The sequence below is a fragment of the Rana temporaria genome, chromosome 5 (genome assembly GCF_905171775.1).
Source record: "Rana temporaria chromosome 5, aRanTem1.1, whole genome shotgun sequence".
Taxonomy (NCBI): domain Eukaryota; kingdom Metazoa; phylum Chordata; class Amphibia; order Anura; family Ranidae; genus Rana; species Rana temporaria.
In genome coordinates this window covers 163,203,953-163,231,019 of record NC_053493.1, presented here as the reverse complement: position 1 = coordinate 163,231,019, position 27,067 = coordinate 163,203,953, and the positions used below count along the sequence as shown (strand labels likewise).

At 43.0% G+C, this 27,067-nt stretch overlaps 1 protein-coding gene across 1 annotated transcript in view; it reads left to right on the top strand.

The window, feature by feature from the left end:
* The window catches only part of LOC120940448 (ATP-binding cassette sub-family A member 13-like), a 277,073-nt gene that overhangs the window by 159,135 nt on the left and 90,871 nt on the right, over positions 1-27,067 (top strand). The window contains exons 6-8 of the mRNA XM_040353322.1: positions 4,551-4,685; positions 9,848-9,951; positions 15,564-15,656. Coding sequence (XP_040209256.1) covers positions 4,551-4,685; positions 9,848-9,951; positions 15,564-15,656 — 332 coding nt within the window. The remainder of the gene's footprint in view (positions 1-4,550; positions 4,686-9,847; positions 9,952-15,563; positions 15,657-27,067) is intronic.

The following is a 27,067-nucleotide window of genomic DNA, read 5'->3' as shown; positions in this document are numbered from 1 at the left end:
ATCTAAGATAGGACGGCGCAAGCCGTCGTATCTTAGATATGTTTAAGCGTATCTCTGTTTGAGCATACGCTTAAACATAAGTCGGCGTAGATTCTGAGTTAGGTCGACTTATCTACTGATAAGTCGGCCTAACTCTACCTGAATCTACCTATTTGTGACTCGAACGTGAGAAATCAAAAGTGTGAATTGTAAAGGTTAATATGCAACCTATTGTCCTAAAAAGTGTTTGGGGACCCAGGTCCTGCCCCAGGGGACATGTATCAATGCAAAAAAATAAAAAAAATGTTTTAAAAACTGCAGTTTTTTCGGGAGCAGTGATTTTAATAATGCTTAAAGTGAAACAATAAAAGTGAAATATTCCTTTAAATTTCGTACCTGGGGGGTCTAAAGTATGCCTGTAAAGTAGCGCATGTTTCCCGTGTTTAGAACTGTCCCTGCACATGTAATTTCTGAAGGAAAAAAAGTCATTTAAAACTACTCACAGCTAGTCATCAATTGTCGGGTCCTGGCAATACAGAGAAAAGTCATTGAAAAAAATGACATGAATATTAAGGGGAACCCCTGCCATTTTTTTCAATAACTCTTATCTGTATTGCCCGGACCCAACAATTCATTAATAGCGCAAGTCGTTTTAAATTACTTTTTTTCCTTCAAAAATTACATTTTGTGCAGGGAACCAAAATAAAATAAAAATGCATGGGGGTCCCCCCAAATTCCATATCAGGCCCTTCAGGTCTGGTATGGATATTAAGGGGAACCCTGCGTAATAAAAAAAATGGTGTGGGGTTCCCCCAAAAAGTCCATACCAGACCCTTCAGGTCTGGTATGGATTTTAAGGGGAACTCTGTGCCAATAATAAAAAAATGGCGTGGGTTCCCCCCAAAAATCCATATCACACCCTTATCTGAGCACGCAACCTGGCAGGCTGCAGGAAAAAAAAGGAGGGCGAGAGAGCCCCCCTCCTGAAACATACCAGGCTACATGCCCTCAACATGGGGAGGATGCTTTGGTGGTCTGTGACCCCCAAAGCACCTTGTCCCCATGTTGATGGGGACAAGGGCCTCATCCCCACAACCCTTGCCCGGTGGTTGTGGAGGTCTGCAGGTGGGGGGCTTAATCATAATCTGGAAGCCCCCTTTAACAAAGGGGACCCCCAGATCCTGACCCCCCTGTGTGAAATAGTAATGGGGTACACTGTACCCCTACCATTTCACGAAGGAAGTGTAACTAGTAGTTTTCAGGGAAAAAAAACACACACACCGTAGAACAAATTCTGGCCCCCTTATTTGTGAATTGGTAACGGGGTACATTGTGCCTCTACCATTTCACAAAATAAGTGTAAAAAGAAAGGTAAAAAAACACACAGACAGCTTGGGACAAATCCTTTACTAAAAAAAAAAAAAAAAAAATTCCAGCGATGTACACCCTTCCATGACCCGGACCCGCGCTACCCACCTCTACCCACCTCTACGAACGATACAGCCTCCTCCATAGAAGGCACCCGGGCGAATGACGCGTGAGCCGTGTGACATTTCTTTTATATCCGAGGGAGTGGCCACCCGGGACGTGTCCGGGGTGACCCCGCCCCCCTCTGGCGCATCACAGGAAACAGTATACAGTACTCTATTAAATTATTTCACATCCCCTTTGTCCCTAGTGGTCTGTCCAGTGCCCTGCATGCCCTTTACATTATAAATACTTTTATTTCTGCCTGGAAACTGGAGATTGTCCATAGCAACCAAAAAGTGTTCCTTTACATCAAAAGTGCTTTTAGACCAGCTAGAAAACAGCGATAATAAATTAGAATCACTTTCAGAATTGAGCGATATCGATTTGTGGGGAAATTTGTCATCAAACACTGAAAGTAATGACAGCGACAATTCTGCAAATGAGCACATTTCAGTGTTTTTGATTACATTATTGAATATTTATTATTATTATTATTATTATTATTATTATTATTATTATTATTATTATTATTATTATTATTATATTATTTGTTATAATTATTTATAGTTATTTATTATATTATAATTTATGATTTTGTGTTTCAAACTTTATCATACCTGGGATGTCTACTAGACTCTTGTTTGGACAGATTTAAGTGAGTTATTCCTAAGAATGTCAGGCCTACAATATAAAATGCCAAATTTCCATGCAAAATAATGGTACCGCTTTCAGCATCAAAAATCTGCCATATTCATACCGACAGGGAGGTTAAGAGTATTCACTATATTATTTTATTATTGTGATTTCAGCGCCACTATTTTTTCCACTTCCTAGTTTGATAGGGATTAAAATAATACTTGCATTTCTGAATCATTTAAAGTGGCAGCTTCATTGAAACATGTATTTATTCTAGGGGCGCAGTGGTGGGACTTCAAGTGTGGGCATGTTATGCCACGTACACACGATCGGTTCATCCGATGAAAACGGACCAATGGATTTTTTCATCAGATATCCGATGAAGCTGACTTTCATCAGTCTTGCCTACACACCATCAGTTAAAAATCCATTTGTGTCAGAACGCGGTAACGTAAAACACTACGACGTGCTGAGAAAAATTAAGTTCAATGCTTCCGAGCATGCGTCGACTTGATTCTGAGCATGCGTGGATTTTTACCCGATAATTTTAAATCAGGTTCTAAATTTTTTCACCGATGGAAAAAAAAAACAATGGCGCCCACACACGATCGGTTAGTCCGACGAACCGATCGTGTGTACAGGGCATTAGACTTGCTCACCATCAGCTATATCTAAAAATATATATATTTATCAAGTTTTAGTTAATTTTTCTGCAGCCTTCCAAAGATTAAAAAGAATTGTAAAAATGTATTACACATGTGATGATAGAATGTAATGTAATAGATACTGTCGCATAAAATTGTACTGTTCTGTAACCAATATAGAGCTTAAAGGTATCTTTAAAGGTATAAAGCATGTAATTTCAAGAATTGCTGTTTTCCCAATGTCATTTTTTTCAGATTCCATACTCCACAATCACATCTTTGCTCTGCCCCTCCAGGTCTCACTGGAGTGCTGTGGAGCAGCAGTGCACTAAGAGGCTGAGCCAGCTGCCGGTCAGGCATCTGGGTGGATCACAACATTAAAGTCAGGATGCCTCCAGCGCCCCCCCCCCCCTCCAATCAGTGCCCTACTTCCTATGCCCTTTGTGAATGCTCTGTGAATCAGGCACTTGCGATGAAAACTTGCGTATCTACGATACGTTACGCCGCCGCTCACCTACGTGAATCTGGCCCATAGAACCTGTTTTAGAATTATCTGATGGTTAAAAAAAGATAGAAAAAAACGATCGTCTGTGGGGAAATCCATCGGTTAAAAATCAACGCATGCTCAGAATCAAGTCGACGCATGCTCGGAAGCATTGAACTTCTCAGCACGTCGTTGTGTTTTACGTCAACGCGTTCTAACACAATCGTTTTTTTAACTGATGGTGTGTAGGCAAGACTGATGAAAGTCAGCTTCATCGGATAGCTGATGAAAAAATCCATCAGACCGTTTTCATCGGATGAACCGATCGTGTGTACAGGGCATTACAGTAATCCTTAAGCTTCCTAGTAAATCAGATGCAGCTCTGAAACTATCTGATTTTTACTATTTGCCATTTTAATGGGACTCGCCCCATTTGAATAGGAACGCCTTGCGCCGGCGGAATTTTAGTTACACAGCCTGAAATTTCTAGATAAGTGCTTTGTGGATCAGGCACTTAGGTAGAAACTTTAAGGCAGTGTAACTTAAATTGGATTTTTTAAGTTACGTCAGGTTTTTGTGGATCTGGAGTGCTGTGGAGCAGCAGTGCACTAAGAGGCTGAGCCAGCTGCCGGTCAGGCATCTGGGTGGATCACAACATTAAAGTCAGGATGCCTCCAGCGCCCCCCCCCCCTCCAATCAGTGCCCTACTTCCTATGCCCTTTGTGAATGCTCTGTGAATCAGGCACTTGCGATGAAAACTTGCGTATCTACGATACGTTACGCCGCCGCTCACCTACGTGAATCTGGCCCATAGAACCTGTTTTAGAATTATCTGATGGTTAAAAAAAGATAGAAAAAAACGATCGTCTGTGGGGAAATCCATCGGTTAAAAATCAACGCATGCTCAGAATCAAGTCGACGCATGCTCGGAAGCATTGAACTTCTCAGCACGTCGTTGTGTTTTACGTCAACGCGTTCTAACACAATCGTTTTTTTAACTGATGGTGTGTAGGCAAGACTGATGAAAGTCAGCTTCATCGGATAGCTGATGAAAAAATCCATCAGACCGTTTTCATCGGATGAACCGATCGTGTGTACAGGGCATTACAGTAATCCTTAAGCTTCCTAGTAAATCAGATGCAGCTCTGAAACTATCTGATTTTTACTATTTGAAGTGCTTCGGGAAAGGCTTAAGAATGACTGTAAATAAGTTTCCAATACTATTACAAAGGGGTTATTACTATACTGTAGGTGTGTGTGTATGTATGTATATATATATTTTATATCATAATATAATTTTGTATTCTAAGCATATTCCTGTGCTTTTTGTTTTGCAGGTATCTAGTGCTTTAGCTCACCGTTTAGATTTTGATGACCATGTAGATAAATTGGTTGGTACCTACAGCAGAGGTACTAAAAGAAAACTGTCGATGGCAATAGCACTGATTGGGAAGCCACGGATATTGCTTCTGGTAAAATTATCCGTTTACAGCAGGGATTTATAGCCAGGGGTGCAATATATGTCTGTTGGGGGAGGAAAAATGATGTACCTAAATGTGGTTACTCTTTTAAAGGTGCTGGTGCTAGCAAGCATGTGCTAGCTGAGCATTAGGATTGAATTTATCTAGGAGGAGACAATAAGAAAAAAGGATCCAAACTTGTTCCTAGCAGTTCAGTCAATGGTGTACACAAGTGACAATATTGCCGCGTACATCCAATCTGAATTTCCGACAACAAATGTTCGATGTGAGCTTTTGGTCGGATATTCCAACCGTGTGTATGCTCCATCGCACATTTGCTGTCGGAATTTCCGACAACAAATGTTTGAGAGCTGGTTCTCAATTTTTCCAACAACAAAAGTTCTTGTCGGAAATTCCAATCGTCTGTATGCAATTTCTATGCAAAAAAAAACTTACGCATGCTCGGAATCATTGACATTCGTAATTTCAGGCAACATTTGTGTGACCGTGTGTATGTAACACAAGTTTGAGCCAATATTACGTCGGAAAAAAATCCACGGTTTTGTTGTCAGAAATTCCGATCATGTGTAAGACATTTTTGTATATAGCATGTACCAAAAAGCATAAATGTTTGTTTACATATTTTATAGATTGTGAAACCAAAGGATTAGAATTTCTTGTTAGTAATAAGTGTGTATATTTTTAAAGCAATGCATTCATTGCTTTTTTAATTGTTGGTAGAGTTGAGCGAACCCGAACTGTAAAGTTCGGGTTCGGTACGGACTTTGGGTTTTTCCCGGACCCGAACCCGAATAATTGGAAAAAGTTCGAGTTCGGGGAAAAAAAATGCGCGGAGGTCCCCCCAAATTCAATAACCAGACCCTTTAGGTCTGGTATGGATATTAAGGGGAACCTCACCGTCAATTTAAAAAAAAAATGATGTGGGGTTCCCCCTAAATATCCATAACCAGACCCTTCAGGTCTGGTGTGGATTTTAAGGGGAACTCCACCCCAAATTTAAAAAAAAATGGCGTGGAGTTCCCCCTAATATTCACACCAGACCCCTTATCCGAGCACGTTGACCTCGCCGGCCGCAGAAAAGAGGGGGGACAGAGTGCGCCCCTCCCCTCTCCTGAACCGCACCAGGCCACATGCCCTCAACATTGGGAGGGTGCTTTGGGGTGCCCCCCAAAGCACCTTGTCCCCATGTTGATGGGGACAAGGGTCTCATCCCCACAACCCTTGCCCGGTGGTTGTGGGGGTATGCGGGCAGGGGGCTTATCAGAATCTGGAAGACCCCTTTAACAAAGGGGACCCCCAGATCCTGACCCCCCTGTGTGAAATAGTAATGGGGTACACTGTACCCCTACCATTTCACGAAGGAAGTGTAACTAGTAGTTTTCAGGAAAAAAAACACACACACCGTAGAACAAATTACTTTATTAATTAAACCAAATAAAAATCCAGCGGTGAAAATAGACGATCGCTCCAACGTTGTCTTGTATCCAGCACACTCTGCTACGTCTGGGTCTGGGCTTTCCCAGTGACGTAGCAGAGTGTGCGTCAGAGAGGGACGGGGTCACGTGACGCGTGGCCCGCCTCCCCTATAAAAGAAACGTCACAGCATCGGCGTGTCATTCGCTGAGCTGTGCTCTGAATGGATGGAACTTCTCATCGCTGGACCAAACACCCGTCACTGGAGTTTTCACCCGTCGCTGGATACAAGACAACGTTGGAGCGATCGTCTATTTTCACCGCTGGATTTTTATTTGGTTTAATTAATAAAGTAATTTGTTCTACAGTGTGTGTGTTTTTTTTCCTGAAAACTACTATTTACACTTCCTTTGTGAAATGGTAGGGGTACAGTGTACCCCATAACCACTTCACACAGGGGGGGGGTCAGGATCTGGGGGTCCCCTTTGTTAAAGGGGTCTTCCAGATTCTGATAAGCCCCCTGTCCGCATACCCCCACAACCACCGGGCAAGGGTTGTGGGGATGAGACCCTTGTCCCCATCAACATGGGGACAAGGTGCTTTGGAGGGCACCCCAAAGCACCCTAACAATGTTGAGGGCATGTGGCCTGGTGCGGTTCAGGAGAGGGGGGGGCGCACTCTGTCCCCCCCTCTTTTCTGCGGCCGGCCAGGTCAACGTGCTCAGATAAGGGGTCTGGTGTGGATATTAGGGGGAACTCCACGCCATTTTTTAAAAAAAAATTGGGGTGGAGTTCCCCTTAAAATCAACACCAGACCTGAAGGGTCTGGTTATGGATATTTAGGGGGAACCCCACGTAATTTTTTTTAATTGACGGCGGGTTCCCCTTAACCACTTGCCGACGGCGCACCGTCGTTATACGTCCACAAGGTGGCTCGGCTGGGCGAGAGCACGTAATATGACGTCCTCTCTCCCAGCCGCCACTAGGGGCGCGCGCGCGCCGCCGGAGGCGCACGCGCGCGCCCCCCGCGCGCCCCCGACTCCCGTGCGTGTGCCCGGCGGGTGCGATCGCCGCCGGGCACACGCGATCGCTCGGTACAGAGCGGGGACCGGGAGCTGTGTGTGTAAACACACAGCTCCCGGTCCTGTCAGCAGGGGAAATGCTGATCTTCGGTTCATACAATGTATGAACCGAGGATCAGTGTTTCCCCTAGTGAGGCCACCCCCCCCCACAGTAAGAACACACCCAGGCATACTTAACCCCTTCCCCGCCCCCTAGTGTTAACCCCTTCACTGCCAGTGGCATTTTTATAGTAATCCAATGCATTTTTATAGCACTGATCGCTATAAAAATGCCAATGGTCCCAAAAATGTGTCAAAAGTGTCCGAAGTGTCCGCCATAATGTCGCAGTACCGAAAAAAAAAATCGCTGATCGCCGCCATTACTAGTAAAAAAAATATAATAAAAATGACATAAAAATACCCCCTATTTTGTAAACGCAATAACTTTTGCGCAAACCAATCAATAAACGCTTATTGCGATTTTTTTTTACAAAAAATATGTAGAAGAAAACGTATCGGCCTAAACTGAGGAAAAAAAAAGTTTTTTTATATATTTTTGGGGGATATTTATTATAGCAAAATGTAAAAAATATTCATTTTTTTCAAAATTGTCGCTTTATTTTTGTTTATAGCGCAAAAACTAAAAACCGCAGAGGTGATCAAATACCACCAAAAGAAAGCTCTATTTGTGGGAAAAAAAGAACGCCAATTTTGTTTGAGAGCCACGTCGCACGACCGCGCAATTGTCTGTTAAAGCGACGCAGTCCCGAATCGCAAAAAGTACTCTGGTCTTTGGGCAGCAATATGGTCCGGGGGGTAAGTGGTTAATATCCATACCAGACCTAAAGGGTCTGGTTATTAAATTTGGGGGGACCTCCGCGCATTTTTTTTTTTTTTCTAAAAAAAATGTGTCCCATTGACTTCAATAGGGTTCGGAGTTCGGGTTCGGGTCCGAACCCGAACATCCAGGTGTCCGCTCAACTTTAATTGTTGGTAAATCCTTAAAATGACCTGAATCTCAAATTGTCAGTGTGGAGCAATTTGTGTCTGACCTGATAAGGAAACAAGAAAGACTATTGTTGACAGCTGAGTTTCCAGCTTGGGATATTTTCACCATAATGAATAGGGAAGCAAGCTGGATTAATATTCTGATTCCCAGCAGCCTTGGGACAGGTAGTCCATTTGTCATGCAATTTTATGTATTTTCTCTACATATTTATGAAAAAAACAGCATGCAAATTTAAATTAGGTGCCAGAGTTTAGAAATTATTGTTGTATGTCTTTTAAACGTGCTCTGTCATTACATTGGTTAAAGTGGATGTAGGACCTGGAATTGTGACAAGGGGGCAGATCCACAAAAGAATTACGCCAGCGTATCTATTGATACGCCGCGTCATTTTAAATTTCCCGCGTCGTATCTTTGTTTTGTATCTACAAAACAAGATACGACTGCATCTCGGATCGATCCGACAGGCGTACGTCTTAGTACGGTTAGTAGATGCATTTTTCCGCCGGCCGCTAGGTGGCGTTTCCGTCAAATTCAGCGTCGAGTATCCAAATTAGCTAGTTACGGCGATCCACGAACGTACGTCCGACCGGCGCATTTTTTTACGTCGTTTGCGTTCGGCTTTTTCCAGCGTATAGTTACCCCTGCTATTATGAGACGTACTCAATGTTAAGTATGGCTGTCGTTCCCGCGTCAAATTTTAAATTTTTTACGTCGTTTGCGTAAGTCGTTCGCGAATAGGGATTTGCGTAGAATGACGTCACCGTCGTAAGCATTGGCTTGTTCCGGTTTAATTTCGAGCATGCGCACTGGGATACCCCCACGGACGGCGCATGCGCGTTAAAAAAAAACGTTGTTTACGTCGGGTCACAACGTATTTACATAAAACACCATCCATTTGAATTCCCTTACGCCGCCAAAGATACACTACGCCGCCGTAACTTACGGCACAAATTCTTTGAGGATTCAAATAAAAAAAGTTACGGCGGCGTAGTGTATCTTAGATGTACATGGATCTGCCCCCAAGGGATGTTGCAAGAGAAAACATTGGCACATTCCTGGGATCTGGCAGAGACGCACAGTATGTCCGTGCATCCATGGAATCTGGAACACTGCCTCCTTGAATGTGTGATGTAGACATGCAGGGAGGCAGCGGAGGCTAGATATCTAATTTTTGTCTCGTTAAGGAGGTATAGATGTAAATAAAGAAAAGGTTGCAGTTTAAAGTAAAAAATGAAATTTTCTTCAATTGCTTATGGGGGGAAGGTAGATGGAGAGGCAGGTGGGAGGATGTTTCATAAATAGGTAAAGATTCACTGATAGTGTCTGGTATGAGATTTAAAGTTGCTGCAAAAAAATAAAATGGGAGTTATTTTTCTGACTAGCCTTCCTTTTAAAGGACATAATAAAAAATACATGAAACGTTTTGATTATAACTCCTTTGTGTGAATTACTTTCAGCTATAGATGGAATGTGATTTGAACTTAGTAAGAGGATTATAACCATTAAATTGGGCACCTGCCTTAGCAAATGTGTGACCTGTTTCAGCACTGGAAATGATGTATATAAACACAAGCATACATGTTAATAAAAAAGTTTTACATGTAAACAATATTGGATTTAGACAGATAGCTGGATTTGTAAGTTATCCTAATATGTGAAAACATTCTTTAGGATGAGCCCAGTTCTGGAATGGATCCATGGTCTAAACGTCACCTTTGGGAAGCGATCAAAAAAGAAGCTCATGATGGTTGTGCAGTAGTCTTTACCACTCACAGGTACAGCACTTTGAAAGTGAAGAAGTTATAACAATTTTCAAAACTTAAAAAAAAAGTGCATACTAAACCCTTTCTCCACCAGAGCCACTTTTAGTAAAAAATACACTAAAGTTAATTTAGGGCACACAAACACAATTATTACCCAAGTTTTTAGTAAAACATAAAAGTTAAAATTGTGCTTGCATGCAAGATAACGATAGAATTCAGTACCCTACATTTTCCACGAACAATGTTTTAAAATCCCCAACAGGTCAACACTTTAGAGTTAACCATGAAATGGCCGTAGAATTATTTCTCACACTTCAGTGTGTGTGTGACAATGATTCAAGCATAGTTTTTTATGTAGGTACCCCCAACAGGTGTGTTTAGGTTCATGTGTGCATGAATGTGGGGTTGGAGAAGGCTCACAATTTTTTAGGGGGAGTTTTTTAAGTGCTTGTGTGCAGTGCCGGGACAAGGTCATCTGGTGCCCAGGGTGAAGATGCCAAACTGCACCCCTACCCCAGGTGGTGAAGGGGTTTGGGGTTTATAGCGATGTGTGTAGCACATCTCATTAACATATATGCAACATATGAGTTTAATAGTGGTACACATTCTATCCTGCAGTAAAATATGGGGCTAACAGTGTAGAAAAAATACCAAAGCATCCATGAGAGGAAAATATTCCTGTGTGTGTGGTTGGGGTCACTAAAAGGAAAACATGCCCCCCACACTGATTGTATCACTGGAAGGAAAATAAATGTCCCCACATTGCTGTTGTCGGCCTAATGCCATGTATACACAATTTATATATCTGTTTTTGTTCAGCTGGTGGGCAGAAGGAAAAACAAACAAATTCACTCATCTACACAAGCAAGGGGGATGGACGACCCCCCCCCCTACCCCTCTCGCTGTGCCCTTGTATTCTGAGAGCAGGGCTCACCTGCTGTCAGCATATACTGATCAGTGCAGTAGCCATTGACCAAATTAAAGTTTTCAAGCATGGCCGTTTTACAGTCGATCTAGTGTTTGATTTCTGTTGAACAGTAACGCCTCGTACACACGATAAGTCCATCCGATGAAAACGGTCTGAAGGACAGTTGTCCTAGGTTAACCGATGAAGCTGACTGATGGTCCGTCGCGCCTACACACCATCGGTTAAAAAAAACGATCGTGTCAGAACGCGGTGACGTAAAACACAACAACGTGCTGAAAAAAACGAAGTTCAATGCTTCCAAGCATGCGTCGACTTGATTCTGACCATGCGTAGATTTTTAACCGATGGATTTGCATACTAACGATCGGTTTTGACCTATCGGTTAGCAATCCATCGGTTACATTTTAAAGCAAGTTTGCTTTTTTTTAACCGAAGGTTAAATAACCTATGGCGCCCACACGCGATCGGTTTGGACCGATGAAAACGGTCCATCAGACCGTTTTCATCGGTTTTTTTTTTTTTTTTTTTATTTTTTTTTTTTTTTTTTTTTTTTTTTTTTTTTTTTTAAGTGTATTTTGTGCGTGTGCTCGAGAGAGGAGCTGGACTGCAGGAGTTGGGAGTAGGCAGGCCTCCCCCAGAGGCAATCTGCCACCTTTCTCCATGCCCCGGGTGGCAATGGCGGGTGTGTGAGGGGGTCCTCCCACACAGCCCGCCCTACCTGCTCCGCTTTGAAGCCCAACGGGGCAGAGGGACTCCCTATAAGGGAGTGAGAGGATTAGCCCGCTCAACCAGCCCCATTAGTCCTTCGCCTCTCTTTAGAGACCGCGTGGTCAATGTGCGTGTGTTAACCCAATTTAGAGTGCGTGTGTAGGTGTGGTGGTTTTTGTGGGAGGGGGATGGGCGTACTAAGCACAGGCTTACCTTGCATAGCACACCCACCGGGAGCCGGGCTGAGACCACCAAACTCAATTCACATGAAGCCGAGACCGGGATCCGAACCTCTAGCTGCAGAGGTGGATGGCTTGTCAGCGCAGTGCCAATCGCGTTGAGCCACCGCAGCTCCTCGTTTTCATCGGTTTAACCTATCGTGTGTACGAGCCTTAAGGGTCACACAAAGATTGAAATTTCACTGGTCCCTGCGGGAACTAGCGGAATTTCAATCTGTCTGTACCCAACTTTTGGAGGACTGATGTTGTGGTATGAAAGGGGGTGGGGACTCTGGGATGCATTTAACTAAAGCTAGGCTCTTCCTTCAACCAGTGGGTTAAAGGAAAAAATAAATAGATTCCCATATCCACAAAAGGCAGGTGAATGTGTTATTGTATTCTGTCAGAATACACTGATCAGTGGTTGCGGTTGATTGGCTGCAAACTGATGATTCAAGGAGGTTTTTAAACAGGACTATTTGACAGAAGGACTGTTTAAAAATCGACTTATGTCAAATCTGTAGGACTACAAGCAGATTGGAATTCAGCAGGTCTCTGCTGAACCAGCTGATTTTTGATCCATGTGTACTCAGCTTAAGGGGCACTGTGTGGGGAAGGGTGACTATCATAGGGAAAGGAGAGCTCTGGGGCTACATTTTGTGTCTTTAGGTCCCTTTCACATGGGACAGACTATGATTAAATCAGCAGGGATCTGTCCACAGATCCCCTGCTGATCAGAACAGAGCAGGTGGATGACAGGTCTGGGTCCCTTCAGTTTATGCAGAGTAAACACAATGGACCCCACTCTGCTCTATGGACTGGTGGGTGTAAACAGACTCCACTGACTGTGGAATGCCTGACTGCCCTCCGATCTGATTCGCCTAGACCAGGGGTCTCTAAACTTTGGCCCTCCAGTTGTTCAGGAACTACAATTCATGGTTTGGAGACCCCTGGCCTAGACTGAGGAGGGTTCCTCTATGCTGAGGAGGGATCCTCTATGCTGTGTCCCTATGTACAAGGGACACAGCATTGGTCTCCTCTCCCTGACATGATGTGGATCTCTGTGTTTACACACAGAGATCCACGGTCCTGCTCAGTTACTGGGCAATCGTGGGTGCCCGGCGGTCATCGCGGCCACCGGGCACGTGCATTGTGTTCCAAGTAATGCGTCGGGTGCGCGCGCCACCAGCGGTGCACGTGCGCCCCCTATCGGCTTTAAAAGACAAGGACGTCATATGACGTCCTGTCAGAACAATTGAGCTACCTTGCCGCCATCAATTTACGGCAGCTGGTAGCTGAGTGGTTAAATAAACATCAGAGTTGAAAGGGAAAAGGTGGTGGTATCTGCGATGTGTGGCAAGGGGGAAGGGACAAGGGAAAGGGGAGTAATGTGACTGAAGTGCACTAAATGCAAGAGAAAATAAATAGCCTCAAAAGACCACTAGATGATCCAAATGACTCAGATCTATACCTAAGTGGATGCGTGAAACAAAATAACATGAATCATAAATCACGATACAGTGAAAAGCAAAATATATATAAATTCTTACATATACAAGAATCTATAAGCAAAAAGTGACGTGAAAAACACACATGTGCAGAAATATGCAAAAATAATCAGAGTAAGTAAATAAATGAATGAAAAAAGTCTCTAGGTAGTGATCCCAAAGCCAAGTGTTGAAGGATGAGGAAACTTTAGTGTGCAAAAAACACCTCTTGTGGCTCTTAGCAGCTCACCTCACAGCTGTTGCTTAGACAGCCTAATAATCCACAGCTACATATACACCTGATGGTACGATATGCCTGAGAGTGCGAGAGGACCCAATTCCAGGTATACACATGTGGAGAGACAACAGGAGGGTATATAGCGTAACTCTGCAACCCCACTGGTAGCTCAAATGAATAAAACACCAAAGCACTCACTCAGAGTAAAAGGATGATGGACATATCTCCACGAGCGCCAAGCTCGCAATAGAATCCTGCGTGTCCCTTTCTGTCCCTCTTTGTCTCCTTGCCTCACGCTAGCAGTGAATAGTTGCTCAAAGAGTGGCAGTGAAATGAGGAAGAGAAGGGAGACACATCACGTAACCCCGTAATGGGAACACATTTATTGGTAAAAACAATATAAAAACTCACATTTAGCAGCAATTAGCGGTGACATACATCCACGAGCACCGCGCTCGTCTGCCGACCGTCAAATGGTGCTGTGTCCAGTGCTCCAATCCCGACGCGTATAGTAAGATCACTTCATTAGGGGATCTGAGTCATTTGGATCATCTAGTGGTCTTTTGAGGCTATTTCTTTTCTCTTGCATTTAGTGCACTTCAGTCACATTACTCCCCTTTCCCTTGTCCCTTCCCCCTTGCCACACAGCACAGATACCACCACCTTTTCCATTTGATATATATGTTTTCTATTAGGATAGATCACTAGGTGTTTGCAGCAGTGACCCCCCATTCTTTAGCTTATTGACAGCTCGGGAGTATTTTTGTTTTACAAACATCAGAGTTAATAAGATACGAAGAAAGAGGATGGATAGCCGCACTCCAATGACCAAACGGTTGTCTTTTATTCAAAAAAACACAGCAAGTACATCACTTCACAAGGTGCAACAAAGGAACAGGTAGATAGCCAACGCGTTTCGCACTGAGCTAGTGCTTAATCATGACTAGCCATGATTAAGCACTAGCTCAGTGCGAAAAGCGTCGGCTATCTACCTGTTCCTTTGTTGCACCTTGTGAAGTGATGTACTTGCTGTGTTTTTTTGAATAAAAGACAACCGTTTGGTCATTGGAGTGCGGCTATCCATCCTCTTTCTTCGTATCTTATGCATGGTCAGTGCATTGCCAGCACCCACGGTATCCTGAGTCAGTCCATCTCTACATAGTGACCCACCTGGAGCGGTGATCCCTTCTCTTCTCTAAACATCAGAGTTATTTTAGACCTCTGATGTCACACTTGCCCTCCATTGAAGTAATGGAGTGCATATCGTGCTCCATTAGCTTCTTTCCTGTCCTCAGCAGTAAGGGAAAGTGATGGCAGAGACTGGAAGTGACATTAAATACATCACTTCTGGGTTCTTTTACAGTTAAGGGAGATCAGGAAATTGATGTTTGCTGGTCTTTTCCCCCTTTACTTCTGGGGGCACAAAAAGTGATCAGGGGGCTGTGCATCCACGGGATTGCTTTAATAAGAAAGCCTTCCAATGGCTTGTGTAGCAGCTGGGAGTGTATATAAAAAAAAACACTGCCACTACATACAGTGATGGCTATAAAAGTGTTTAATCAAATTTAAACCCAAAACATAAACATTTAATGTATTACAGTTTATCAGGTGCAGTAGTTGTGTTATGGCCTGTACTTTTATGTGGTAATCCCATGAATTCCACGTTTCCTGTTTCTGGGTGAGGATTCTTAACAATCCTGTATTTCAAACATGTCTACCTTGTTTACAGCCATGACATGGGGGGGATTAGTAGTTTATGCACCAAAGATAACATTATTTTTACACCTAGTTTATCACAGAAAGTTTCATGGACACTGAATTTCTGGCAAAAAAATGTCGGTTCTTGCTAAAAATGTTCTTGGTCTAAAAAATAAATAAAGCTAAAGCAGACACCACATCTATAGACTCATAGGATGCAATGTATCACATTTTGGTTCTTTTGTTTATTAATCCTTTAAATATGCTTCTGCTTCCATCACTAATTACAATGAATATTATTTATATATTTGCATTAAATATTCCTTTCTTGTATTGTATCTTGCTAGCATGGAAGAATGTGAAGTTTTATGTACAAGGCTTGCCATAATGGTAAATGGAGGTTTTAAATGTATTGGACCTCTACAACACATAAAAAACAGGTACATGTATTTACTTACTTTGTAAACTAATATCAATGGTTACATGATACACAGAAAATACATATTGAGGCTACCTAACTTGGGAAATAATTGGATGAGCTTGGCTTTATTTTTTCTCCTACACATTTTGTGCAGTTGAATGTTATTAGCAGATAAAATTCAGTCTAGGTAAGCCAGCCAAGAAAATCATTGATCTTGATATTGATATCTGCATACTACATTGTACCTTGAATGCATTCTCATTCTCATTCTCATTCTGCCTGTGCTTGTCTACCTTTTCTCAAGTAAACATTGTATTGTCTTAGTGAGGGGAGCCATCCCCGCTAGGAGCAGACAGTGTCTATTGCTAGCATATATAGCAACCTCATAGTAATAATCACAAGTAAATCCAGCAGGTTGGTTGTACCCAAGTTCATTGATCGATACATTCAGCCTGCCAATACACGGTTCAAATCTCGGCCAGTTCTTGCTAAACTGACCGAGATTCAAACCGTCTATGGCTGGCCTTAGACAGTATTGAGTAATCAGACACCACATAAAAAATTATTCATGGAGCACAATGGTTTTGAAAAGATCCACCAACAGCTGCACATTGATTTCCAGTCACAAATCTGTTCCCTTACCTCTCCTGCATTATGTCCTCCTTCTGAAATGCTAAGGCAGGCCATACAAGGAGTGAAATTCTTTCCTGCAAGCTCAATTCCCTCATCAATGCAGACAGTATAAACAGGGGAATCCCTCCTGCTGAGCCATTGTATTCTCCTGGCAGCCGCTTGTGATAATCACATGCAAAATCTGGCAGACTGGTTGTACCCAAGTTGAGCGATCGATCTACTTAGTACATTCAGCCTGCCCATACATAGTTCGAAACTTGGCTGTGATTCAAACTGTCTATGGCCTGCCTTAAGCCTTGTACACATGATCCAATTTTACGACAATAATTGTCTGATGGACGTGTTGTGTCAGATAATCTGACCGTGTGTATGCTTCATCAGACAAGTGTTGGCGGTTTTAACAACAACAAATGTAGGTTGTTCATGTTCACTGTCGAACCAAAATCCATGGTTTGGTCTGACGGATATCGGATCGTGTGTATGAGGCTTAAGACTTGATGTCCTATGTTCTTACTTTCACCATGTTGTAGACAATACGCAGCACTGTGATATAATCATGCTGCAGGTGAACACCTGGCCTCAATTAAGAGCTTAAGCTAAGATCACAACACTCTGAGTGCCTGATCAAAGGTGTTTGCATACTGACACACTATGCTGCTTTTGTGTGCTCAGGTATGCTATAGTTTTATTAATTGACTTCTTTTGGCATGTTTCTCTGTCTACTTTTGGTTTATCTTTAGGTAGCTGTTCTTGCTGTCTTTTGAGTATTTTTTTTTTTGCTTGCTGCCTGTCCAGATGTTCTTCTTGTTTCTTCACTAAGTTTGTCTGCTGCCAGTCCTGGTCTCCAGGCTGCCCCAACCTTGTCTCCACACTACAATGTGTTACTCTTCTCTGGTCCTCTTTCAATTGTCAGCTATCATCATCCAGGCAATCCTGAAGGTTGTGTTTTATTTTAATTTTTTTTTATTGGATTTTAGTCACTATGACTCGATGACTTAAAGAATTGGTGTAGACCTTACAGGTTAGCCAACATTGTAGGTCAAGCATGTTTACAAATACAGAGCATATAACCTTTTTCAGTTCTCATTAAAGTGGTTGTATACCCACACAAAAAAACAAAGGCAAAGGCATAATGAGCCAGTCTGCACTGCTAGCTCATTATGAAATGCTTACCTTAAAACGAGGCATCGGAAGCTGATTCCAGTCACTGCCGAGGGAGCTGACATTTTCCCCTCGGCGTGTTTTCTGGGTTTGTGGCTCCGGCTCTGTGAGGGGCTGGAGCCGCAATGTCATCACTCCCACGCATTCGCACCAGTGACTTCTTTCCGGCAAGATATGGCAGTGTCCACAGGACCTTCAGCCGGAACTTCACAGCACATGCGTCACTGATGACAGTGGCTGCATGCAAAATGAATATCTCCTAAACCGTACAGGTTTAGGAGATTACCGTATTTATCGGCGTATACCCCGCACTATTTTGCCCTGAAAATCAGGGCAAAATCGTGGGTGCGCGATATACGCCGATACCCGCTTTCCCGCCACGAGTTTGAATACTGCGCCCGCATATAGCGAGCGCAGTACACTCGTGAATCTTCGGGCAGTCTCGGCGCTTCTCGTCCTGACGTCCTGACTCCCTGAGCGTACAGGACGTCAGTGCGAGAGGCGCCCGAGCCTGCCCGAAGATTCACGAGTGTACTGCGCTCGCTATATGCGGGCGCAGTATTCAAAGTCGTGGCGGGAAACGAGCGGGAGGACGCCGCAGAAGGACGCCGGACCCGCCGAAGATGGACACCGGACCCGCCGAAGATGGACACCGGACCCGCCGAAGATGGACACCGGACCCGCCGAAGATGGACGCCCGACCCGCCGAAGAGGACACCCTAAGCCGCAGAAGGACGCCGGACCCGACGAGGCCGCAGATGGACGCCGCGCAAGACACCAAAACTGTAAGTACAAAAAAACAAAAAATCTTTTTTTCCCACAGGATTGGGGGCCACTTTGGGGGTGCGCGGTATACGCCAGAGCGCGTTATACCGCGATAAATACGTTATTCGTTTTACCTACAGGTAAGTCTTATTATAATAAGGCCTACCTGTAGGTAAAAATATAAAAAAAAGGGTATACAATGATGGAATAGGACAATAATGCAATGCTTAGTAACAATATTGAACAGAAGTTCAGGACCTGCAGTTGGAGTATAGGGATTTGGTGGTACAGTACAATAAGAAAAATACTAGAAAAAAAAGAGTTTGGCATAAGTAACAAAGTTATTGTGACAGGAGTCACTTTGGGCGGGGGGGCCTGTGGAAACCAGAATCCCTTGGGGAGGTTGGGAAACCATTGTTTCAGCTCCCCATGCACCTCCTATGTCATAGTCACCCTGTGTCTCTAATAGGGGCACAGGGTGACTGAGAACCCCAGTCTGATTTGTACTAATCGGACTCGCTCTACAACCACACTGGAATTGGGTGTGTGTATATATACTGTGTATATATATATATATATATATATATATATATATATATAGTCTCATTTTGTTGTGTACTCTTTGCTGTGTCATGTTGGGGTGTGTCTTTATTCCATTGTTATATTGTTTCTGTATGCCTTGGATAGTATGGGATGTGTAAGTGTGTTTGCCATGAGGAGGGAGGGAGGGGGATTCCTCCAACAGCTCTCCCTGCTTGGAATATTGGTAAATGGTTGAGGGTGCTGATTGATATTTAACATGCTATAATCCACTCTATGTCATATAAATATATATATGTCCATATGTGATATCCGTATAAATAAGTGAGACTGGTATGACACAGCAGGCAGAATCCCAGGTACCTCCCCCTACTTCTGGAACTTGCTGGAAACATCCAAAACAAAAGGAGAGAGGATAGGAGGAGCTGCCAGAAGTATTCATGAGGGCCCCCAACAGATGGGTTGCCAGGGGACAGGACCCCTCACATACTCAGAGTCAGCCCAGCAGGGCAGGAGAGTTTGGGTGAAAGTTGGAGATGGAGTGCTAGGAGGCTGTTAGTGGAAGGGGTGACCTTGGGCCTGTGAGCTTGGGTGCAGGAGAGATCCTCTGATGTCCCGAGAAGGAACCCTGTCCAGTGGCATGGGAGCAGGTGTGAGGACAACAGGAGCCAGTGAGCATGTCCAGGAGATCTCCAGGGAGAAGAAAGCCAGGAGGGCTGGTGAGTGATACAGTTCTGAGAGGCAGCCTAAGAGGACTGGGTGGTGCTAGGATCAGTAACCACAAAAGGACAGCTGGGCACTAGGACTTTGCTACACAACCAAGGGGGCCACGGTCCCTGTCTGTAATGGCTATTTGCTACATCTGACTGAGCCCTATTGTCAGATCACCTACTGTAACAGTGTGGCAGGTGGTCTTGGAAATTTTGAGCTGCAAACAAGTGTTGTGCTGGAGGAGTTAAGATTTTTTTTAAAAAGACTGTACAGAAGAAGTTGTCCCTGAACAGTTTTGTTAAAGTCAAGTGGACATCCCATAATACCCTTGACCCCATCCAAGTTTATTTACCTCAAATAACGCCCCCCCCCCCCCCAAAAAAAAAACTGAAAGGACTGTTACTTAAATAAAGAGTGCTGTGAAAACTCGATTTGCCTGGCCGTGCCGGGTGAGGGATCCCGTTTCACCGGCAGCTCCTACGGTGGTAGCACTACACCTATACTAACAGAGCCTGTTTTTTAAGGCTTTGTGCCCGAGGCTGAAGGACATTATACTGTACAATAGGTAGTTTGAGAAAACCTGTATATATATATATATATATATATATATATATATATATATAATAAAAAAAAGGTTTGAGAGCTTTTTACCATCTGCTGGTGACACACAAAGTCGACTGAATTTGGTGCTGAACATTTCCTTTTTTTTGCTGCTTAGTATCCCAAGATGTTCTTTAATAATATTAAGCAGATGTGGACAATAATGTAAAATAAATATAACCTGTAATGCCAAAATATTTTTTTTACCACATATGTTAACATCCAAATTACATCTGGTCATTTGTGTCAATTAATTAATAAGTGAGTTTTATTTTTTCAACCTAACAGAGGTTGCCGTAAGAGTGGAAATTCAGATTCTTACAAATATATATTCATGGCTGGTTGTATTAAATGTTGTTAGACCAAAACAATAGAGCAAAATTTTAAAGAAATCATAAATTTTAAACATTCTCCCACCTAGTACTTTCACTTAATATTGTGTGTCTTGGAAAACACTGCTAGGTGCTTTCATTTCCACAATGCTGTTTGGTTTCATATTCTTGCATTTTCAGTCATTAAAGGATAAGTTCACTTTTCCCAACATGTTGGCCCAGATTCTTGTATATCGGCGTATCTATGCGTCGGCGTAACGTATCCGATTTACGTTACGCCGCCGCAGCTTACACGAGCAAGTGCTGTATTCTCAAAGCACTTGCTCCGTAAGTTGCGGCGGCGTAGCGTAAATCACCCGGGGGAATTCAAATTTGGCGGGTAGGGGGCGTGTATCATTTAAATCAAGCGCGTTCCCGCGCCGAACGAACTGCGCATGCGCCGTCCGTAAAATATCCCAGTGTGCATTGCTCCAAATGACGTCGCAAGGACATCATTGGTTTCGACGTAAATGACGTCCAGCCCCATTCACGGACGACTTACGCAAACGACGTAACTTTTTCAAATTTTGACGCGGGAACGACGGCCATACTTAACATTGTTGCGCCGCACTTATGCCACCATATAGCAGGGGCAACATTACGCTGGGAAAAGCCTAACGTAAACGTTGTAACTTGCGTTGGCCGCGCGTACATTCGGGAATTCGCGTATCTAGCTAATTTGCATACTTGACGCAGAATTAGACGGAAACGCCACCTAGCGGTGAAAAAAAAATGCAGTTTAGATCCGACGGCGTAAGAGACTTACGCCTGTCGAATCTAATTGATATCTATGCGTAACTGATTCTAAGAATCAGTCGCATAGATACGACGGGTCAGATTAGGACTTACGACGGCGTACATGGCGCTGCGCCGTCATAAGTCCTTTGAGAATCTGGGCCATTATATCTATATTCAGGGTGTAACATGTTACAGATGCAGCAGCCCCCACACCCCCTCAGTCCCCATTGTGACAACGGGCCGGGGATCTTTTCCCTGTAACTTCTGTCACAATTTTTTAAAAATGTGTCTCTGCCGGGCTCCACCCAACTGGCCAAGTTGCTCTTTCACAGAGTTCTGTGAATGGGGGAACTACAAATACTGTCAGCCAGTGTGGCTAATGGTTTGTGGTTATTTTTTTTAACAGGAAAGGTAAATGAATTTTAACAAAAAGAAAATTCAATGAGGTTGACTCTACCCACAGGTGTCAGGGGCCAAGATTTAAACACAGAACATCTTTGAGTGAACTGGGAGAAAACTAGCTTTAGGTTGAGGTGCAGGTAGGATGACAGCGCTTTCTGGACAGCAATTCCAAGGTATTTAAAGGTAGTAACCCAGTGAAGAGGAGCCCCAAGGGCCATTGAGGTATCCACAGGACACAGAGGGAACAAGATAGATTTGTCCCAGCTCATCTTCACCCCCAAAAACCAGCAAAATCTATCAATTAGAGAAGAGTCTCATCTGCATAAATCGAAATTCACTCCTCCAAAACCGTGGAAATCAATTGTTGGTCATCTGAAGCAGTTAGAAAAGTACCATCCTCACTCTGTATATCAGCAATGGTAACAACTGTAGATTGCTCCTTCAAGATCCAGTCCAACAAATGGCCCATTTTGTTCACTTGCTAAAAGATGTACTGTGTTTGATGAAGCTGTTGCTTCCTAGAAACCACTACTCTCAGTAACATGACCTCAGCATACACTGCCTTCATATGTGAACAAGTTATTAGGTTACGGGTGGCAGGGGAATTGTTGTTTAAGGGTCTGAGCTCTAGCCTCACGTGACTCCAAGGTGGTTCTAGAGCCCCTACAAACCTTGTTAATCATTTGGTATTTCCCTCTAACAAGCACCTTTAAGGTTCAATCTTATCCTCTGAAATCCAGAAGCAGGGTAGTCTCCACAGTCTATCAGAGGGGCCACATCAAGTATGCAGTATCAATAACATGGGAGCATGGTCTGATATGCCTCTGGGAAGTATGGAGACCTTGTGTACCTTAGCCAGAAGCCCAGCAGACACATATATAAGGTCAATATAAAGGGGAAGCTCTGCTGATTTTATCATCAAATCATGTGCAAGCTAAAATGCTGTTTTTTATTTTCCTTGCATGTCCCCCTAAAATCTACAGTGACTGCACTTCCAAGTGCACTTGTAGTGCAAAGTGGATTTTCCTTTGGTAAATAACCCCCATGGTGTTGTACGTAGAAGAAAACCAAATAAACCCTCTCTCAGAAGAATGTTTACACTGACAGACATCTCTTAGACCATGGGTGCTCAACCTGTGGCCCTCCAGCTGTTGCAGAACTGAAAGTCCCATCATGCCTCTGCCTTTGGAAGTCATGCTTGTAACTGTCAGCCTTGCAATTCCAATGGGATTTGTAGTTCTGCATCACCTGGAGGGCCAAGGGTTAAGCACCCATGTCCATGGCCATGTCAGGTGAGGAGTATGTTGCCAGTTTCAGTGGTTGACATGTTAAGAGATATATATCATTTTTTTTTCCATTTAATCCTTTATTTGGTTTTAAAACAAACAATTAACGGCAAGGGAAACCAACATTACAGGTATATACCACAATTAACATCAACAGTTGAATTTATACATGTCCTACATCACATTATCTCCCCTACCTTCTATATGTGATATATCTTCTCCTGCCGCCCCATAATGTTACCTGTTATTAACCATCATTATCCCACTCATACTCGTACTATTACAATTCATAGTCCTTAAATTTCCCTAATCCACACATTTGGGCGTCTAGTCCCCCTACCCTCGGGGGATCCTCTTATCCCCGGGACGGCAAGGGGACTTCCTGTCCATCTCTTATTATGGCTTATTTTACCTCTGCTTGTTCTTATTCCCCCCCCCAAAAAAAAAAAACAGAAAACAAAAGAAAACAAAAGAAAACAAAAAACAACATTTTATTGACCCCCCCCCCCCCCCCCCGGCAACTGCTCTCTCCCTGCACCCACCAGCTTCATGTCTCATCCTCTCTATTTAATTTACAAATTTACGTCTATAAGAGTTTTCCCCTCCTCTGTGTATTTGAAATGATTCCATTCTGCCCACGTCTCCAGGTAAACCCCCCGTTTTTGCCAAGCGGTCCAGACCAAATCCTCCATCCTATTCAGATCTTCTACTAAGCCACATTCCTACTGACGGGGGCTGGGTCTGTTTCCACTTTACTGAAAAAAAAAAAGAATATTTGTTTTATCCTAACTGTACAGTATGGTTAGGACATTATGTGGGTTGGCCAGAGAATGCGGCTATCATTTCACTTCCCTTTAGCAACAAGTACATACTGCTATATATATATATATATATATATATATATATATATATATATATATATATATATATATATATATATATATATATATATATATATATATATATATATATATATATTTATTTATTTTATTTTTTTATTTATGCTTTACCATATATTTATATATATTCATCCTGGTCTTATTATTGAAATCAGTTGGTCGCAGACTCCAATAATATGGCTGCCACATGTTTTATCTCCAAGTGAATGCTGGATCATAATAGATTAACTATGGACTATAGCCGCCAAAGTGTTGCTAACATAAGGTGAAGATGTGGCACACTCTAGTGTTTGCCTTATGTACTGCCATTAATCCTGCCTCCGTGAGCACCGCTATTCCATTTGCCCCAGTGAGGGCGTCTTGTCCTCTTTAAAACATTCCATACAATATGACTGAAAAGCTTGTCGATTAGCCCTGAATAGAGCAGCGGTGTGGTACAAATAACATTAGTTAACCCCAGAAACAAACTGAAAATACACCCCCCCCCCCCCAAATACTGGGAATGCTTGGTTTCCAAAACAGTTACAGGCATAAAACCCATCAGCCACTGAGGGTACGCTCTTGGTTACAAACCAAACTTATGAACAAACAGATGCACTGCACTTAGTTTGAAAGGATGAACCACATGAAGAGGGGAGAACATCCAGGCATAGGCAGAATCGGTACAGGAACAGTCCTCCAGCAGGGACTCGGTCAGTGAAATTCGTTGGATTGTTGCTAACATGCACAGTCCCTAATCTGTGCTCTCAGAATCAAATGGCTTAGGGTGTTTTTGAGCTAGAGCAACTGCACACATTCACTTGTCTGGATGCAATAAACATTTTACTGAACTTTTGTAATGTGTCAACTGTGTGGCATTACAGGACCTCTTTTTGGTGGATCTTCCCATACAGAACAAATTCCAAAGTCCACAGACGATACAAAATCCAACAGAGTATATAATTCAAAGTCTCTTCCTAGACCTGTGCCATATTTCTACAGAGAATACATAGGGAATATTATTCTCTGAGTGACAAGGCTCACCTCCAAGATTATATTCTCTATCCACTGAATAGCTGAGCAATTTGATTGTCCGTCTTTGATCTACATCCTGTCTTTCAGAGTGACAGGTAATGACTCCAGCCGGAGTCACTAATTAGTATGCATCCTAGCATACTAATAAGCTCCCTCTAATAAGTAATTAGATTACATGTGGCCTGAGTAATAGTTTGATTAGTTTGATGTGTAAAATCGACCAATCCTGTCTCTTTGCCTATTGACAATCGACAAGCGTCTTAAGATGTGTAACATTAACCACTAGCCGACCGCCCACCACTGTTATACGTCGGCAAGTTGGCTCGGCTGGGCGAGAGCACGTAGTATGACGTCCTCTCTCCCAGCCGCCACTAGGGGCGCGCCGCCGTAGGCGCGCGCCCCCCCCGCTCGCCCCCGACTCCCGTGCGTGTGCCCGGCGGGCGCGATCGCCGCCGGGCACACGCGATCGCTCGGTACAGAGCGGGGACCGGGAGCTGTGTGTGTAAACACACAGCTCCCGGTCCTGTCAGCAGGGGAAATGCTGATCTTCGGTTCATACAATGTATGAACCGAGGATCAGTGTTTCCCCTAGTGAGGCCACCCCCCCCCACAGCAAGAACACACCCAGGCATACTTAACCCCTTCCCCGCCCCCTAGTGTTAACCCCTTCACTGCCAGTGGCATTTTTATAGTAATCCAATGCATTTTTATAGCACTGATCGCTATAAAAATGCCAATGGTTCCAAAAATGTGTCAAAAGTGTCCGAAGTGTCCGCCATAATGTCGCAATACCGAAAAAAAAACGCTGATCGCCGCCATTACTAGTAAAAAAAATATAATAAAAATGACATAAAAATACCCCCTATTTTGTAAACGCTATAACTTTTGCGCAAACCAATCAATAAACGCTTATTGCGATTTTTTTTAACGAAAAATATGTAGAAGAAAACGTATTGGCCTAAACTGAGGAAAAAAAATGTTTTTTTATATATTTTTGGGGGATATTTATTATAGCAAAATGTAAAAAATATTATTTTTTTTCAAAATTGTCTCTCTATTTTTGTTTATAGCGCAAAAACTAAAAACCGCAGAGGTGATCAAATACCACCAAACGAAAGCTCTATTTGTGGGAAAAAAAGGACGCCAATTTTGTTTGGGAACCACGTCGCATGACCGCGCAATTGTCTGTTAAAGCGACGCAGTCCCGAATCGCAAAAAGTACTCTGGTCTTTGGGCAGCAATATGGTCCGGGGGTTAAGTGGTTAATTACAGGTTTGATGTGCAAAATAGATTCATCCTGGACCCCTGCACACTGACAATCAACAAGCCTCTTTTGATGTGTAAAATCCTGGACTGAAATCTGGCCTGGTCAATTTTGGACTTATAACACAATAATACGACAATATACATATATATATATATATATATATATATATATATATATATATATATATATATATATAAACATTCCACATAAATCGGCCAACATATTACAACATATATTACAACAATGATGAGCAGGTCAGACAGAACAGAATAAATGCTCATAAACTGACAGCTCCCATTGTCAGATTCTGACAGCAGTGGGGAAGACTCAGGCCTCGTACTCACGACCAAACATGTCTGCTGAAACTGGTCCGCGGACCAGTTTCAGCGGACATGTTCGTTCGTGTGTAGGCAGTAACGTACAGAATTCCAGCAAACAATCGTCGGCCAGACCGTTTTCCAACGAACAACTGTTTCCTGGTCTTGCTTTAAAACAGTCTGCTGGAATCGTGTCCGTCAGACATGTTCGCTCGTCTGTACACAAAAGCAGCGTACAAAAACCCCGCGCATGCTCAGTCCAAATGAGGAGACGGGAGCGCTCGTTCAGGTAAAACTCGCGTTTCTTTGGGATATGGCACATTCGTCATTAGAAACCTTTTATTCTAGCAAGAGAACAATGTCTTAAAAAGGCGCACTAAACCACATTTTAAAGCCTCGTTTTCTTAATTCTTCTCTTGCTAGAATAACCCCGTTCTCTTGCTGATGCAATTTCATTAGAGTTGTCCCATACTGAAATGTCACATTTCTTGCTTGTGATGTAATCCTTTAATAATGTTTTCTATGCCAGACGTGTGTTTTGGTTGGTGGTCCTCCATAATTTAGAGTAGTCATTTTTGTAAAGGAATGTGCATTTTTTTATTTTTTTTTTTTGTTTCTAGTTATGTCACCAGTTAAACTATTTTTTTTTTACATGTTTTTTTCATTTTTTTTTTTTTTTTTGGTGTTTCATTAGAGAATATTAAACCATGTTGGCACACCAAATGT